The 17,444-nt window shown below is 38.4% G+C and overlaps 1 protein-coding gene across 2 annotated transcripts in view; it reads left to right on the forward strand.

The window, feature by feature from the left end:
- PTPRB (protein tyrosine phosphatase receptor type B) overlaps positions 1–17,444 on the forward strand; it is a 96,633-nt gene that overhangs the window by 39,601 nt on the left and 39,588 nt on the right. Inside the window, exons 1-8 of one of the 2 annotated variants that reach the window (XM_075274402.1) lie at positions 2,696–3,521; positions 4,108–4,378; positions 8,535–8,813; positions 9,673–9,930; positions 10,236–10,499; positions 12,456–12,722; positions 12,807–13,067; positions 15,206–15,472. In XM_075274402.1, the coding sequence (XP_075130503.1) occupies positions 3,453–3,521; positions 4,108–4,378; positions 8,535–8,813; positions 9,673–9,930; positions 10,236–10,499; positions 12,456–12,722; positions 12,807–13,067; positions 15,206–15,472 (1,936 nt within the window). In that variant the 5' untranslated portion in view covers positions 2,696–3,452. Of the gene's footprint in view, positions 1–2,695; positions 3,522–4,107; positions 4,379–8,534; positions 8,814–9,672; positions 9,931–10,235; positions 10,500–12,455; positions 12,723–12,806; positions 13,068–15,205; positions 15,473–17,444 lie in introns of those variants that run through there. The other variant, XM_075274401.1, reaches the window with a different exon arrangement.

Below are 17,444 nucleotides of genomic sequence, written 5' to 3' on the forward strand. Positions count from 1 at the left end.
TCGCAGTGTTGGAAATCAATGGACAAAAATTTTTTACCAATGTTGTCGTCTGGTGGTTTCAGTTACAAAGAATAGGCCCCATTGCTGGTCCCCTGATGAACTAGAACAATGGACACCCTGATGATAATGTTTAAGAAGGTCTTTTTCCACCTTTTCTTTGTTCTTCAGCACAATGTTATAACAAGAATGTTCTCAAGGGTTGGAATTTTATATCTAATTTGCCAACTCTAAGAATAGAATAATTGTGGTTTGCTGAATACTCAAAGCATTTAGTACAATAGAACTGTATATGTAATGCAATAGCAAAGCAATAAAAACTGGTAGGTGCAGGTTCCACTGGGTGCCATATTAAGTAGGGAATGAATGGAGAGGAGCTTCAGAAACAGGCGGGGTCCACCATATTTATGGAAGTGTGTAGTGGATCCAGATGTGTTATTTCTGATAGTTCCAATAAGAGGGAAGCAAATGGTTAATCATTGACCGTACTCAAAGTTGTGCCCTGTATTGTATGCTGGGAGATGGAAAGAAAATCAATAATGGCGCATGGAGCTTAATATACGCTTCTGAACTTCTGCAAAAGTAGAACTTGTACAACAGTTACACTATTAAAAGGTTTTGCAGTTGTATAAGGCATAACATTTGCATAAGTTGCATGAGTTCTCTTTCTAAAATTTCCATGAAAGGTTTACCTCTATAAACCGAGAACCCTATAGAAACAGTCCTTCTTTCAGGTGAGATGACTACAGTGGTCTCCAGTCTAGGCAATCTGTGCCCTTGTAATAAGACACTGGCAGTTACTCATCAACATGGGGTTGAAGGCAATATGGCTGTCTTGTTGGGGCTGGCACCGCACTCCTGCTCAGCTCATGCAACAATCTGTCTGGCCTTTCATCTCCAAAAACTGCCACCCATACACCTTCTCCTACGTGTAACTCGAAGCTGCCCACCAGCACGAGGGACATGGACACTTCACTCCTTACCGTGGTAAATGGCAATAAAGAGTATGTAGTCCTTCAGGGGTATAACAAAATACAGATGTCTGAGTGACAGTAATAGTTGTAAAATCGTAGGCCGCAACAATGAACAGTCATTCCCACCCTGCGTACCCGGGCAATGCCTGATATCAGTCAGTTGCATCCGCAAGAGACATCTCCTGACATGCAACTCATAGATGTAACTATGCCCTACCTCTAAGGAGTCACAGTAACTGGTAGATAAGCTTTTGTTTGGATGTTTCTGAGGATGATGTTGGAACCTAATAGTGGAGGCCCTTGGTCTTTGCCCTTGTTGCTATAATTTAGCCTAATTTAGCTCACAGGGGACTGCCTAGAGTGAATGCAATTGCAGGAAAGATGGAACTGTGTTATAGAATATCACATAGTTGACACATTTCTTTATGTAGAAGTACAGTCTTTTGATTCAGGGATTTTGTTGGAGTGTTTCTTAATGCTCAATGCAATCACTGTATATATACTGTACTTGCATAAAAATGTAACGGTATGTGCTTTCAATTCCGTATTAAGAGGCAGTGCAAGATTACGCAGTTCAGGCTTTGACAAGAACATATCTTTGTGAATATGTAAGTAGCAATGAACATAAGATTCATGGTCTGTCTTGTAGCTTACTTTCTGCCTTAACGAGAAAATTCTCCTCATATTCTTTCAGTAATTGCTCTCAAATATGCAAATTTAATTAAAAGGAGAAATCTGCTTCTAAGTAAGTGCTTCAGTTTATGCAGTTTATGTCCAGATATCCTCTCACAGCCTGTGTTGTATACTCTTGTAATGCTGAATTCTGGGAAAATCTGCCACTGGATTTAGCATATACTGCAGTGAAATAGACATCACGTTGATTCATGTTCTTATAATCTCATCATTTAGTTGTCCCATCACATTCCTTCTTGTGAATTGCATAGTGGTTATGGTGAATGGTTATAGAAATTATGCATTGGGTTTTCTTGTATTCGCTTTCCAGGTAACTTATTAAGAATAAATTGAAAAATAAGGGGCAAAAAGGAGAATAAATATACATCAAAAAGGTGCTTTATTAGGTGCGATCAGTAGAAAAGAGTCATAATATATAGCAGGGGTCAGCAACCTTTGGCACTACAACTGCTTGGAAACTACAACTCCCAACATGCTCCATTCACTTCCATAGGAGTTCCAAAAACAGCAGAGCAAGTATGCATGCTGAGAGTTGTAGTTTTACAACAGCTGGAGAGCCGAAGGTTTCCTATCCCTGATATAGACCCTTATATGAAGTTGTTCTACAGCAGTCTGCTCTTAGATGTTCCCATCTGGTCAGTCAAAAAAGTAGAGGGGCGGAATCAGAAATACTTCAGTTCACCCTGGTAATGTAATGTTCTGCATAACAAAATTTCATAGATTATATAATTAATTTACTCTAATATTATGCGAAGGTTATTAGGAACTGACTGCTACAGAGCACAGACTTCAGAGAGTACACGTTACACCCGTACATGCAGCTGATCTGATATCTACAGAATAAACATACTATATCAAAGACTGCAAAAGTTGTATTGTACATGTGATCTGTTACCGTCCACATATCAAAATGATCTGGTGAAAGAGTAACAAGACCTTTTGGGTGAGGCTGGTTGTGTGAAATTATAATGGCCAAACATTTTATTAAAAGAAAACAAAAAGGTCCAAAAATAGCCTCGGGAAACCAGCCTGAGAGAGAACGAGAAGATAGGAGGAAGGAAGGCAGGGGTGGGGGAGAGGAAAGTTAGAGGCAAAAGAAACAAGATTTCAGGCAAAAAATGATCAGAGCAGAAAAGTGAAAGTGCTGGCATGGGATTGCAGTAAAGGACAGGCACAACAGAGGGCAAAGAGAAGGAACCTTTCTTCAGATGTATCTCGGCACCAAGAGAGAAGGTTAATGAAGGGTCAGCAGGCAGAGGAAATTGGCTGGGCTGGTATCTTAGAGGTACTGCCAAGAAGACAGCCTAGAACCTTCTGCAAACCCACAAGGAGGGGAGGCGCTCTTGAGTGCTCTGCTTGGGTTGGATTCTGGTTTCAGCTCATTATTGTTGCTTTTGAATTAGTCGAGGAAATTGACTCTTGATTAAGGAAGTGGATGGAAAGGACTGCACAGGTTTAGACTGGGTCAGAATGGCAATGTGGAAATTGCAAGACGTTGCCTTCTACAGCCTTTTCTTAAATTTTACCCAAAATCAAATTGTCTTGGTACCTCTATGTCTTACTGCACCACCCTTCAGGAAAAAATTACTTGGATTTGCTTGTTAACTTTGCCATCTTCTGGAGGATCTTATAATAGAGATAATTTTAAGAGTCTTTGACTTTGGAATCTACCTAGAGTCCTCTTTTCTGGAATTGTTTAAAGCTACTTTTTCTGGATTTGGATATACCTGGGGATTGTATATCTGAGGGTTTGGCAATGTAATTATTATCACTGACGGATTACAGTCAATGAGGCTTCTCGCAATGCTGAGATATGTGTTTGGACTGTCATTGTGGATTGTGCTAAGCTTCATTCAGGTAAGCACAATTATTTTGGTATAATACAAGTATAGCAGAGTTGAGATTATTAGAGCTCTTGTGAATTGCAGTGTTGGAAATACTAGATGTGGAGACAACTCATAATTCAGTAGGATAACCTATAGTCCTGTGCAAAAACGCAGAACGCACACTGAGACATTGTGACAACTTGTGGCAAATAAACTAAACTTTTCCATGTCTTACACATTTACTACTACATCTGACAAACTCATCTCTGCCTTAGTCTTGTGTGTCTTATATGGATTATGCCAGTTCTGCACCTTGCAGGTCTTTTTATAACTATTTACAATTCTGAATGCTTTTATATCATCACTTATACATTTATATAGCTACACATATGTTTTGTGCACAGAATATATTAATGTTTTATTTTAAGATGTAAAATAAATATGTATTAAATAGCGATGAGCCCTTAGACTACTTCTGTAGATGGAGCCACTGGTTAATGGTAGAATCACCTATTGTATATACAGTACTTTTAGCTTTTACCTACCCACAGTTCCTATATTATTGATCTACTGCTGTTATTTCATTGCGTTCTTATAGGCTTTGTATTCTTTTTTAGGATGTGGAGCCAGTAAAATGCACCATCAACATCACAGAGAGCAAAGTTTTCTCGCAATCCGTCAACCTGAAGTGGAACAGTCCAGGCAGTCCGTGTAACTTTAGCATGACATTTAGATCAAACAATGTTTTGGAGAACACATGTAACCCCATCCAGAAGACGAATGACTCTTATGAATGTAACCAGAATGGACTTGAGGCAGGGACTCTGTATGATGTAAGCATTGTAGCGTTGCAGGATGGAGAAACCAAGAACCTTACCCTACAAACAGGTATGAGTGACATGTACATTACTACATTTCGGGCTGTGATTTTATTGGATTTTATGTAAACCTGATCTGCTATAGTATGTTTAAAACTTAAGTCACATTCAGAAAACTTTAAAAAGGAGTTGGAGACAGGAATATATGATTTAGAGATATGTAACGTCTTAAATCAATCTGTCTACTAAAGTAACTGATGCCTAAGAGCAAGAAGACTGAGAAGAAGACTTGAGACTGAGTAGAGCAATGAAAACTTTACTGAATATATAGTAAATGTTTAATACAAATGTCCAAGTCATGTTATGTACTACTGATCATTGTAAGATACCAACCTTTACTACTTCGAAGGAAACAAAGAATTACATATTGTATAAGAACCCACAAAACTGAACTTATTAAACAAAAACTAAGAAGGTGAGGTTTATTCTAGACAGAAGTCTTGAAGGTAAATAAACAGTACAATATTCATGTCTTATGAACATAAACTAGCTCACTAAAGTTGCCTGTCTGTGAGTTAGTTGTCTACCTATGTTTTAACCTGTCAAGTGCTGGGTCATTCTATATTGACATAGTTGTTATCTAAAACCAAGCAATAAGACCAGTACCTGCAGTAGCCATCCTGAATAAAAGGTGGACATCATTAAGGGACATCTGTCCAATATACAGTGATAACCATAGGAAGTAACTGGACACTTATCTCCCACCTAAACAGTAGGAAGACATTTTATTGTTGCACAAATATGAAGAGAAACAGATTCAACATTAGAATGTGATCAACATATCAGGGCAACATACAAATGGCTTCATCTTTATTTTACCACTAGTAATGGTGATACATGGAGAAAAACTTTAGTAAGTCACTATTAGTTATGAACCTATAATATACAGTGAAACGTCTTTGAGACGACCATCCAAAATTGTATGAAAAAGTCTTCTAAAGAGGAGGTCTTCTCAAAGAAGATGGCTAGTATGGAAAACTGGAAATCTGTCACTGACAATGTGGTCTGGATAAGGATATGGTCTTCTCAAAGAGATGGTCTGTTGGAGAGGCTGTACTTTACATTGGACAGATGCCACTTAATAATGTCCACTTTTTATACAGCATGGCTCTGTCTAGAATAACTGCGCTATTTGATACAGTAAAAGAGGCATATTTATTGATTACCTATACCAATGACTATGGACTGATGCCCTTAGGGGGCATTGAAACAAATATATTAGAAACAGATATAAAAGGGTGCAAATAGATGGCCATCTGCTTACATACTGTAGAGTTCATATTACAAAAAAACCCACTTTTTTCTATCATTTATGGCATACAGAAACGTGTAGTATAGCACACTTTTCTATCACACAAAAAATTTACAGAATATGGATCCATTTTTCTTACTGAATTAATGAAAATGGACAGCCATTTGTCTCCTTCTATTTTCATCCACTTTAGTGGCTAAGTGGACGTCTCACGCAACATAACAGTGGTCACTTATAATGCCATGCCAGTAATGCCATACCTATATCACCAAGTCAAGCCTGTTATTTGCTTCCATGACCGGCTGGCACATGCATACACTTCCTTCAATGTCAAATTGTGATCCCTTTCCTAAAAGATGTGATCCCACAATCTGTGTGTATGGCATTAGCCTTTCTACTTCCCTGCAGTATTCAGTAAGCCATTTGCTTTTTAGGTATGAATTATAGGACAATATATGACATGGACGGACTGCTATCATGTCTCAAATTACAACTATATAAAACATGAAATACATACCTTACCTAAGACGGTTTTTTATAGGGATGTCATCATGTATTTGCCATAATCATATCCATATACACTGGGACAGTACATGTGGCTATAGTATTAGGTGACTAATAACTTTAGTTGCTTTGGTTATTCATAGGTAAGATGTCATTTTACAAGGCTTCTGTGCTACTGTACATGAATCAGGGGATGTGAGTCACTCCTGTTGGTCCAGAGGTGCTGACCAGGATGCTGTTATCTATGCTCCAATGTTTTATTATTGGCCTGTAACAGGTCTCTGGTGACTTCCAAATACAGATTTGAGATATGTCTGTTGTCGGGTATTTCTTTTTAAGAACTACCATATGTACAGTATTTTTGTGTAAGCATGAAGAATGAGGGACATTGAATGATCATTGCATTGACTGTAGAGTTCATCGTTCCCTTCATAGATGCAATTTATTGTATAGTCAAAAAGTGCACAAGCATATTCCATATGCACAACCTTCATCTTTTTTAAAATCAGAGATGTTTAATGGGTTTTAGGTGGTAAAACAAAGTGATAGTATTTCTGGTCCACGTTTCATGACTACTCCTCATATAGTCATAAATCACTAGTTAGTGAGGGGATATGAGCTATTGGGGATCTCTCACTGACCTTTTTTTTTAACAGGAGAATGCAATCTGTTCCAAATGTAATGAAAAGGAGTTATGGGGAGACCTTAGGATATAAAAGGTTATGGTAATAAATTCACTTTAAAGAGGACCAATCATCATCTCCAACACCTCCAACTCTTTGCATACTCCATTCTGATTCTGGCGTAGTTGCGTTGTTTTTCACTAGCCCCTACCATTTGTTTCAGCATCCAATATGTTAATTAAGCTTCCTACTGTCAGGTGGGTGGTATTGGGTCAGAGCAAACAATTAGAGTCCTCCCACTTGGCAGTAGGGAGCCTAATTAGCATATTGGTGCTGAAACAAATGCAACTACACCAGAATCAGAATATAGTATGCAAAGAGTTGGAAGTGTTGGAGTTGGATGCTGAAGCTAGCAGAAGTGATTGGTTGTAAACTAAAATTCTAAAGGCAACAGAATCAGTTGAGCATCACTTGTTAAAAAAATTGCAAAGAGTTGGAGTTGGTGGAGGTGATCAAAGGTTCTCTTTAGCTTTTATATGTATATAACCATGCTTGCCAGTAATAGGATACATTACATTGGTATTACTTGTAACTTAATTTATTATATTCTCCACACATTCAGGCCAGTTTAGTTCATAGTTGTTTTATTTTTATGTGGCAAGGGACATGAGTGCATAGTATTAAATAGGACATAGACCCCAGGTGTTAACTGGCCAGTGGATGGACGGCTGGTTTGTCACTGGAGTGTCCAGTAATTGGAGGCAAGAATCAAACATGGACCTTATATCTATAATATGGCAACTTCTTGGCAACCACATTAATCAATTAATGTAGTTATACTTAAAGTAAAATCCTGATAAGAAACCCCTTAAAAGGTTATAAGCGGGCAATATTGTAGACATAGTTACAGTAAAGGAAACAAAATGGTGTTCAAGGGTGGACATTCACTTAAAGAATCAAGAAGAGGAAGTTATATCAGTATCTGCCATTATACTATTGTACTTGACCTCTTGAGTGACCATTGAGCAAGTACATTGGGTCCTGGGGTGGGTGTGATAGGGCGAGCTCTTCTGAGGTCAAAGATGTTAAGTCAATATGAAGAGCTAAATGTAATAAAATGTAACGTGAAAAAGTTTGTAGGGTACGATAAACTTAATACAACATAATCATTTATCTAGAAGATATTATTTGATAGAAGAGTCGTTTATATATAGAGATTGGTTGGTAGAATATTCTATAGGGATGTAAGATTTCTATATAGTGAGGCATATCTTGCATAATATTGCATTGATGGCAGGTTGCCAACTAAGAATTCTTGTAACAATGTAAATGGCTTAAGTGTTTGTTTCCAGACAGGACTCTCTCAGCCCAGGCACTTCCCAGCCTCATTGTTCCTTTGTTCTAACGGATGTTAAAGGGACTAAGTGTTTTGTTTTCTGGGCCAGATAGATTAGATAAAGTCTGAATTTTTAAACTTCACCTTCTAGGCACGCACACCATGTTCTACTTACTGTGTGCTTCAAGTCCAAAGACGCAATGTTCAAAGTACTAAGACTTTGGGACTTATGTTTTAGGAAATAGAACATTTCTCATCATGCAAGTTGTTCAGCGCTTTTTAGGAAAATAGTTCAAGTAAGGCATCTTGATGGAATAATACAGTAGTTCCTATTACGCACACCTGCCAACTGCGCAAAAACCAAGTCCCTATGTAGTCTATTAGTTAAAGGGGTTGTAAACGATTATTAGCGTGTAACTACTTTGTTTCATACAGACTTTATTTTTTCCAGATCCCCTTCCACCCTCTCATTTTGAAGTAAAAAGAAACACGGTCACATCAACAAGTTTGCAGGTTTCCTGGACACCATCTCTAGGATGGGTAGATCATTATGAACTGGAACTACGTAATAAGAAAGGAGAAAGTACGAAAAAGTTTAACATCCATGGAACTGCACCCCAGAAAGAAGCCATGTTTACAGCCCTGATTCCAGGCACTCAATATGACATCAGCATAACAGCCATGTCTGGTAATAAGAGCAGCTCTACAATCTCTGTCAATGGCTCCACAGGTAAAGCAGAAACTACTATACATGATTGTCTTTCAATACTATGTGACCATGTAATTGTAGCTCTAAACCCACAGTTTAATAATAGTCAACTCAACCTGTGGCCCATGCATCACTTATTGACATATTTCACATCATGTCTTTTATCCATTTATGCCTTTATATAGGCCTTGTTTGTTCAGTTATCATGCTTTAAGTGCTTTAAGATTTCTGATGCTAGGTTCACACTAGTGATGACTGTCTATTGCTCTGATCCATCAGAGGACCAGAACAAAAGACAGGTAGTCCACTACAATAGCGTTTACATATGGAGCCCAATAGACACCATTAACTATAAATATTGTCAAACTCTTAAAATCATGAAATCAACTACTGGACCTTAAGACAAGGTATTGTTAAAAGATTAGACCAATAATCCTCTCTGCAGCTAAAGACATACATGCAGTTTCTAATACGCTCTTACATGTAGCATTCAATAAAGTAATGATAGCAATAAGGCTTTATTGTGCAAATATAGAAAATCCGCATCATACATGTACAGGAGAAAAACATTTCTGCAAAAAAGCCTAATTGATTTTAATACTTTGTCAAATACTGGATTCTTGTTTAAACTTGGAGGGTTATATTGACAGCTTACGGTATTTGCTAATATAGATAGTATCAATTATATATATACTGTATATATATATATATATATATATATATATATATATACACCTTATACATACCCCATGCTCCCAAGTGTTTTCTGCATGTAACACTAGATATAAAACACACTGAGTGCCATATATATATATATATATATATATATATATATATAGTATAACATGTTGTATAACATGCATTACTGTTTTCTTTTCAGTCCCAATGCCTGTGAAGAATATCGATGCTCGTAGTAAATCAGACAGTATTCATGTATCATGGATGCCTGGTTCTGGTAATCTAGAATATTACAAGGTTCTCCTGTTACATCAGCAAAAGATAATTACGGAAATGAACCTGGATAAAGAAGCGACCACTCATATATTTAATGGGCTCCTACCCGGATATATCTATAATATCACAGTGATCACTGGCGCCGCAGGCTGGCAAAACTGGAATTCTCATATAGTGAGAACAGGTAAGGACATGAAACTGACATATACTGACACGGTCACCTAGCATAACTCTATTCATGCAATTTAAGTGTCTGGAAGAGTGTGTCACTTAGCAGAGAAAGTGGTAACACAAAGGGGAATCTTATCCTTAGCCTTATATGTTACTTATATCTCTGTAATATTTCAGCTTTCCGGTAGCTGTTATGTCTACAGTCATTCATTCAGTCCAGTCTTGGGACAATTGCGCATCTTGTTCAGTTCATCTAATCCTTGCGTTGTTCTTCATTGTTTCATTCATCTAACCCATCTGTTGCTCTCCATTTACAAGCTCCTGCGGAGGTGTCTGACTTATCTGTGCTAAATGAAGGAAGTTCTACAAAATTAAAGGTTCGCTGGAAATCACCTCGAGGCAAGCTGGATCTTTACAATATCACATTATCTGAGAAAGGATCTATGAAATACAGCAGAAGTCTGAATTCGGCCTCCACAGAAGTCACCTTCAATGATTTAACACCAGGGAGTCTGTACCAGGTTAATGTCACTTGTATTGCTGGGGAATTAAGAGCTGACAAGATGGCAACTGGCAGGACCGGTAAGTATTTAGCACGTCTGCTGTATTGCTAAGGGGCATGTGTGACAGAATTTGACATTTGCGTTTTAGCAGAAAATCTGAACTTTACTGACAGACCTTTATATATTGTTTCACTAAGTTATGTTGCATTTAATGTGAGAGGCAGGTCTGACATGGGGTGCCATAGCTAAAAGATGGAAATGCCACTCATTACCAACCCAAAGCTCTTCACTGATCTCTCAGCTTTTGTGTCTTGCTGCTACAAGATATTGTCCGCTTTGTTGAGGCATCTTGAGGTATATGCCAGACGGTGAAGACTCAGGAATAACACTGAATATTAAATTAGTTAAAAACCGAAAACAAATATTCTCCTGGGAAGTATCTTAGTGTTCTTGAGTCTTTTTGCTTATAGTATAAAAACATACATTTACTGTGCCCAATATTTGTGGGTAAGGCTAGGTTCACACCAACACTGGAACTCCCTCCATTCAGGGTTTCCATCCTTGAACCTGTTTAAAAAATGTGGAAGCTGCAAGCAGCGCTTTTCTCTCTGCATTTTTTCCCTTTTTGGACAGAAAACGAGCAAAAACCTGGCAGACTCCATTAAAGTCTATGGGGTCCGCGGGTTTCTACGGGCAACCATTTTTTAAGCGGACACCACGAACGGAAACTCAAACACATGTGAACCTAGCTTAACATTTACATCTCCTTCTTATTTAGAAGCCAGTCAGCTAATTGTGACTAAATAATCCCAGATGTATGGAGGTCACTGTGCAAGATTGTTGCCTATAATGATAAATCATACTACAAGCACTATGATGACACACTGTGATGACATATCTGACTACTTCTTGACTAAATTCTCTTGGCTTCAGCTAATATTAATATACCGTATATACTCGAGTATAAGCCGAATTTTTCTGCACAGTTATTGTGCTGAAAAAGCCCCCCTCGGCTTATACTCGAGTCAAGATTAAAAAAAAAAAAAAATTATATATATATATTTTTTTTTTATTTTTTTTTTTTTTTGGGGGGGGGTCTATGTCCAGCCGCAATAGTAATGTATAGAATCTCCCATAAGATAGTGGGGAAAAAAAAAGAAGCTTTAAAAAAATATAATAAAAAAATAAAGTAAATAAAAGTTCTAAATCCCTCTTTTCCCTAGAATACATATAAAAGTAGAAAATGACTGTGAAACACATACACATTAGGTATCCCTGTGTCTGAAAGTGCCCAGTCTACTGAATATAGGGGATCTGCAGTGCTCCTGTTCCGTGGGGAAGGGGTTAATAGGAGCACTGCAGATACGCTATATTCAGCCAGACTGAATTCCAAGTGGGGGATAAAAAAAAAAACTCAGTCCTCAAGCTCAGGGAAGGGGCAGACAGACAACCAAAACACCCCCTCCCCTTCCTCAGCACCCAGCAACTACTGCACCCAAAAACTACGGCCATTTTAATTTTTGAAATTTTCCAGTAGCTGCTGAATTTCCCCCCTAGGCTTATACTCGAGTCAATAAGTTTTCCCAGTTTTTTGTGGTAAAATTAGGGGCCTCGGCTTATATTCGGGTCGGCTTATACTCGAGTATATACGGTAGTTTCCTTTGTTGTATTGATGTGCAGCACAAGATCGCTGCAGCCAATCCCTGCCTAGCAAACATGGATGGCAAAAACCTGCCGAGGCCAGTGATTGGCTGTAGATGTCACGTAGATGTATGTGATGTCATCAGTGCAGTAAAAGAGAGCAAACCCAGTACTGGAGAGAAGGGGAGGCCATTTTTTTTGTTAATATACATGCTATTCCTGAATTCGATTGAGTGTGTGGCGGGGTATTATTGTGTATGTGGTGGTGTAACCAGATTGTGAATCCTTATGAACAAAGACCTATGACAATTCTGCAGAAACTGATGCCACTTTATAAGCAATAGGAATGAAATAGGATTAAAGGTGAATTCACTTTGTACTTTGTGCTTTCTAGTTCCAGAGAGAGTTACGGATCTGAAAACTGCTAACAATGGAGTGAAATCTCTCCGAGTAAGCTGGGCGCCACCTGCTGGTGACTGGGATCATTACCAGCTTGTACTCTACAACCAGTCTACTGTTTTGCTGAATATCACTATAGAAGATCACTATAAAGAGTTCACCATTCAAGATGTGGGGCTTATACCTGGCAGGCAATATGATGTGGCTGTGATAGTGGAGAGCGGCGGCTTGAGAAATGCTGCTTATTGTAAAGGCAGAACAGGTCAGCTCTTACATATAACAGTAGATCTTAGGAGCTTGAAATGAACGTGTTTGCATGTACTCATAGTAAATCCTTTTACCATAGCTCCACAAGCTGTCCAGCAGCTCCGGGTTAAACATACCAATGAATCTTCCTTCAGCATCACATGGGTGACGCCTCTCGCCGAATGGGACAGTTACGTGGTGTCACTTGCAGACAGGGATCTTATACTTATAAACAAATTTATCGCTAAAGAAGCCAAAGAATTCACATTTACTGACCTAGTGCCTGGAAGAAAGTATATAGCCAAAGTTACAAGTATCAGTGGTTATCTTAACAACTGGATTTCCGTTGAAGGAAGAACAGGTAAGATCATTACGTATTATGGTAAAATAATCCTAATATCACCAATGAAGAAGGAATACACTTCCAGTAGATTACATATGGAAAGCGATGTATGTAGCCTTGGCTCTCCAGCTGTTGCTAAACTACAACTCCCAGCATGCATACTTGCTCTTCTATTCTTGGAACTTTCATGAAAGTGAGTGGAGCATGTTGGGAGTTGTAGTTTCAAAGCAGGAGGAGAGCAGAAGGTTCCCTACCCCGGTACTAGTGGTTCATACTATTAATAATTAAATGACGCAAATGATGAACGTATTATTTCTTAATGTCCACATACAGTACCTCTTATATCAAGTTTCAACAAATCTACGTATAAATTATCAAAAAAAAAAAAAGGAAGGGTGGGAAGGAAACCTCAGGGGACTTGGCTCAAGAGTAGCAGGAAGGAAAGGGCTGATAACATTAATATGTGCGTCTACACTCCCTCATTATTGTGAGACCAGAGAGGACACATGGGCTATTTTATGCCTCACATTCTATATAGTAGTATGCTCTAAGCCAAATGCAGAAATGGAGCATGTTAGTAAGGATGGGTTCAATGTCAGTCTTTGGGACCACCAGATGAAATAGTTTTGTGGCCCTACCCTCCATCAACCCCTAAGAGGTAGACCAAGTACCCTTTAAATATATGCTTCTTCTCCTAGACAGATTTGGTGTTGTAGCTTGGGCCCACTGGAGGATCCTCAGGCACTCTAGTGGGCCAGTCCTACATTGGATTAAGGATAACCAGCACAATGCTACTTAGTCCAAATGTTGTTGTTGGTCTATAACTATCTGAAATAGTAAACTTTAGCCGTTCCCCTTGGTGAGAGCAATAGCTATTGAATGCAGAACATTCCAGATTGAATGGTGTCATGTACAGAATAGTGGGTAGGAGGCTATAGACAAACATTTCTATAACCTGGAGACAAATAGGGTCTTGGAAATGTGGTCATCAGTTTTATGAAGAAGCAGGGTCTAGTGATTGATGCTTTATAGATAATTTTAGTTCAATTTAATTGGGATAAGTACTGGAGGTGGCCCAGCATAGATGTCAGAGGACACGATATGGCAGACAAATGGAAAGGACTCTACACTTAGAAATACATTCTTCTGTCATTCTGGGAATAGCAGAAAACATGTAGGTAGGGTTGTTAAGAAATGAATAAATGGAGTGAATGTAATGAATCTCTTCCTTAGAGTACATGATAAAATCATGGCTTTGAGGTCTGATGTACGGGCTGAATCATATGGCCAATACATATGAAGCTGAAATTTGGGTTTACAAAAAAAAATCTAAACAATTGTTTTTCCTTGAAGTATAAGACATTAGCAGATCAGACAAATAATACTCAACAGCATTCTGCAATGGTGAAGATGTATGACAGGGATTAAAATATACATCTTGGTCAAGAGCCTTTCTGAATGTGTTGTGGTTTTTTGTTGAGATATGTTGTAAGGCTTGCTTACGTATATCTACAGATGTGACACAGATGTGTCTGGTAAGACACAGGGGCTTATCTAGGAAGAAAGGAGCTGGAACAGAGACATCACAAGTGGTAGTCAAATAATAGGCTACTGAGGTTTTCCATAAAGGACTGTTACATGAATTTACATCAATAGTGTGACCTTCCTTGTGAGTGTGAAATAGTCCAGACATCAAAGGAGGACAAGGATAGAAGACCAGAGGAGAAAAGAGAACATCAATATATAGATCACAGGATAACAAAGGACATGTCAAAAGCTAAAATGTACTCAGGCCAGGCAGGAAAACGTTCCAGAATTTGTTGTACAGGCCATGGGGCCTAATAGACATGTACAACACAGGGCGACCAGAAAAGCTCTCTTTATAGAAGACAAGGCCTATCTATGTAAAGGTGAAGAATTGTATTACCTTGCCCTATTATAAGAGGGCTCCAGCACACAAATTCAAATACAGATGTGATAGGATTTACTGTATACCTAGGCTCAGAAACACTCTAAATAATATCTATTTTAAAGATTTACTTTTGTCACCATTACAGTTGTTTTTTTTATTTTGTAATATATTTTATATCTTATGTCACTATTAGAGTTGTTTTATTATTCTGTAATATATTTTTTATCTTATGTCACCATTACAGTTCCCTCCCAGGTCACAAATTTTAATTTAGCAAATGAAGGAAAAACAAGCAGCCTATATGCAGAGTGGACAAAAGGTCGAGGAGATGTTGATTCCTTCCAAGTTCTCCTAATACATGAAAATATTGTGATAAAGAATGAGAGCGTACCTAGTTACACCAATAAATATCAGTTTCACTCCTTAAAGCCCGGAGGACTCTACTCAGTGGTGGTGACAACAATAAGCGGAGGCATTGCATCTAGGCAATCTCTAGCCGAAGGCAGGACAGGTAAGCTGAAGCCTGCACATACACACAGTACGCTGTATATCACTGGTATAACTAACTTAGAGGTTGCACTGGTCACATCTGAAAGTGGGCCCAGTATCCAGGAGGTCGCACAGGTCTCCCTTAATAGACTAGGGTTACATAGACTTGTAATAGCTGTCAGTTTGTGCAGTCATAAATCTTTGACCCCTGCCCTCTGGGGAGCTTCAGTGAGAAGATTTATGATACACAGCCTTACGCTGTCATAAGGGAGTATATGAACCCTTTAAAGAGTAAATTTCATCACCTCCACCTCCACCAACTCCAGCTATAAGCATCTGATAACAGGTACCAGTCAGTGCGGTTGGTATTGGTGGATGATTTATACTATAATGTCAGGTGGGCAGTGCCAGGCAGGAGCAGAAAGGGGGCATGATTCACAGCTAAAATCAGAAGTGTAAAGTGTCAGAGCTGAATGTAGAAAAAAAGGGCACTGAAATGGGACAGGAATGATGGGAAGCTTGTGTGCGCAGACATGTTGTGAACAAGTCTTCATGATGTTCTGGGCTCAAATAGAGAAGGCAAGGGAAATGTAAATGTTTCTAAAATGTATAGATACGCTGTTGTTCACATCTATTTTTTATAATTCAATAATTAAAGGGGTTGTGCCATCTGAGCATGTTATCCCTTACCCATATGTGGATAACTTGCAAATTGGTTGGTTGACTGCAGAAACCCCACTGATCGGCATAACAAGGGCGTTTCGTCCCCTATTCTGAATGGAGGGGTGGTCGATGATCCCATCTTGTATGATATTGGCATATCCACAGCATATTCCATAGATGCATGATAGATGTGGGTACTGCACCCTTCTTCAGACTGGAGAACCACAACCTATTTTCCATCTGGTAAGATGCAGACATAGAATGGAACATAGAGATGGCTTCTCATGTGCTTAATGTTTGTATTGTTTCTGTGGAATTCATGGAAACATTTAAGCATACAATGTGGGGAACGAGGGGCTCTGTTCTAAAGATAGATGTGGGTCCAACCTTTGAGAACAGTACTAGACGGTATCAGACATTTATGTCATATTCTCTAATGATTTCTACCTGTAAACTATAAGCACCCTGAAACCTGAAAGGACATTAGAGTGCACTAAGATGGTAGATCAAAGGGCACTGGATGGTGGAGAACAGACAAAGACAGAATACTGTAAAAAAAACATACCTAAGAAATTTTACAAATTGCCTGAAGATCTTTTGGGGTGGAGAGAGGATATGGAGTAAGGTTATGTACAGGAAATGAATGAATGTTTAATTACACTAGATCAGCAAATTTGTACGGCTGATACTTATGTGAACTTAATCAAGCAGCTTCCTTCCTTAAGTGATTATGTCCTGTACTTAAGGAACATGGCAAAATACTTTCGAACAATGGCCTGTACATCTGAATGCATTATAATCAGAAGAGAAGTGATAACGTGCAGCCTTCCCCATAAGCTTGGTTATATAATGTTCCATGCAGAGCCAGCAGAGGGCACAAGAGATTTGGTTTATATCAGTGCTACTCACCTACATCATGGCGCCCTTACCAAATGTCATTATATTTACCTTAGTTATATAACAGATGTAGTCGTAGCAGTCACTGATATTTACCTTCAGTTCAGTGATATATTCAGTTCATAAAACTCAAATAAGCAGTTTAAATATAAAAGACAAACCAAGTACGGTAAAATTAACACTTCTAATATCCATGAAGTATTGCTATGAGCAAATAGAATGAGCAAATACAGCAAATGGAGCAAAAATAAAAACAGAACACAAATGAGAGTAAAGGACTTCATGCCATTCAGATTAGTCTGCATCTCTGTGTGAGCCAAGATGACAAGTGTGTCGATAATAGTAATATATGTGTGTGTATATATATATATATATATATATATATATATATATATATATATATATATCTATTAGAACAAGCTATAATTAACTGT

This window comes from Leptodactylus fuscus, chromosome 5 (genome assembly GCF_031893055.1).
Source record: "Leptodactylus fuscus isolate aLepFus1 chromosome 5, aLepFus1.hap2, whole genome shotgun sequence".
Classification (NCBI taxonomy): Eukaryota; Metazoa; Chordata; class Amphibia; order Anura; family Leptodactylidae; genus Leptodactylus; species Leptodactylus fuscus.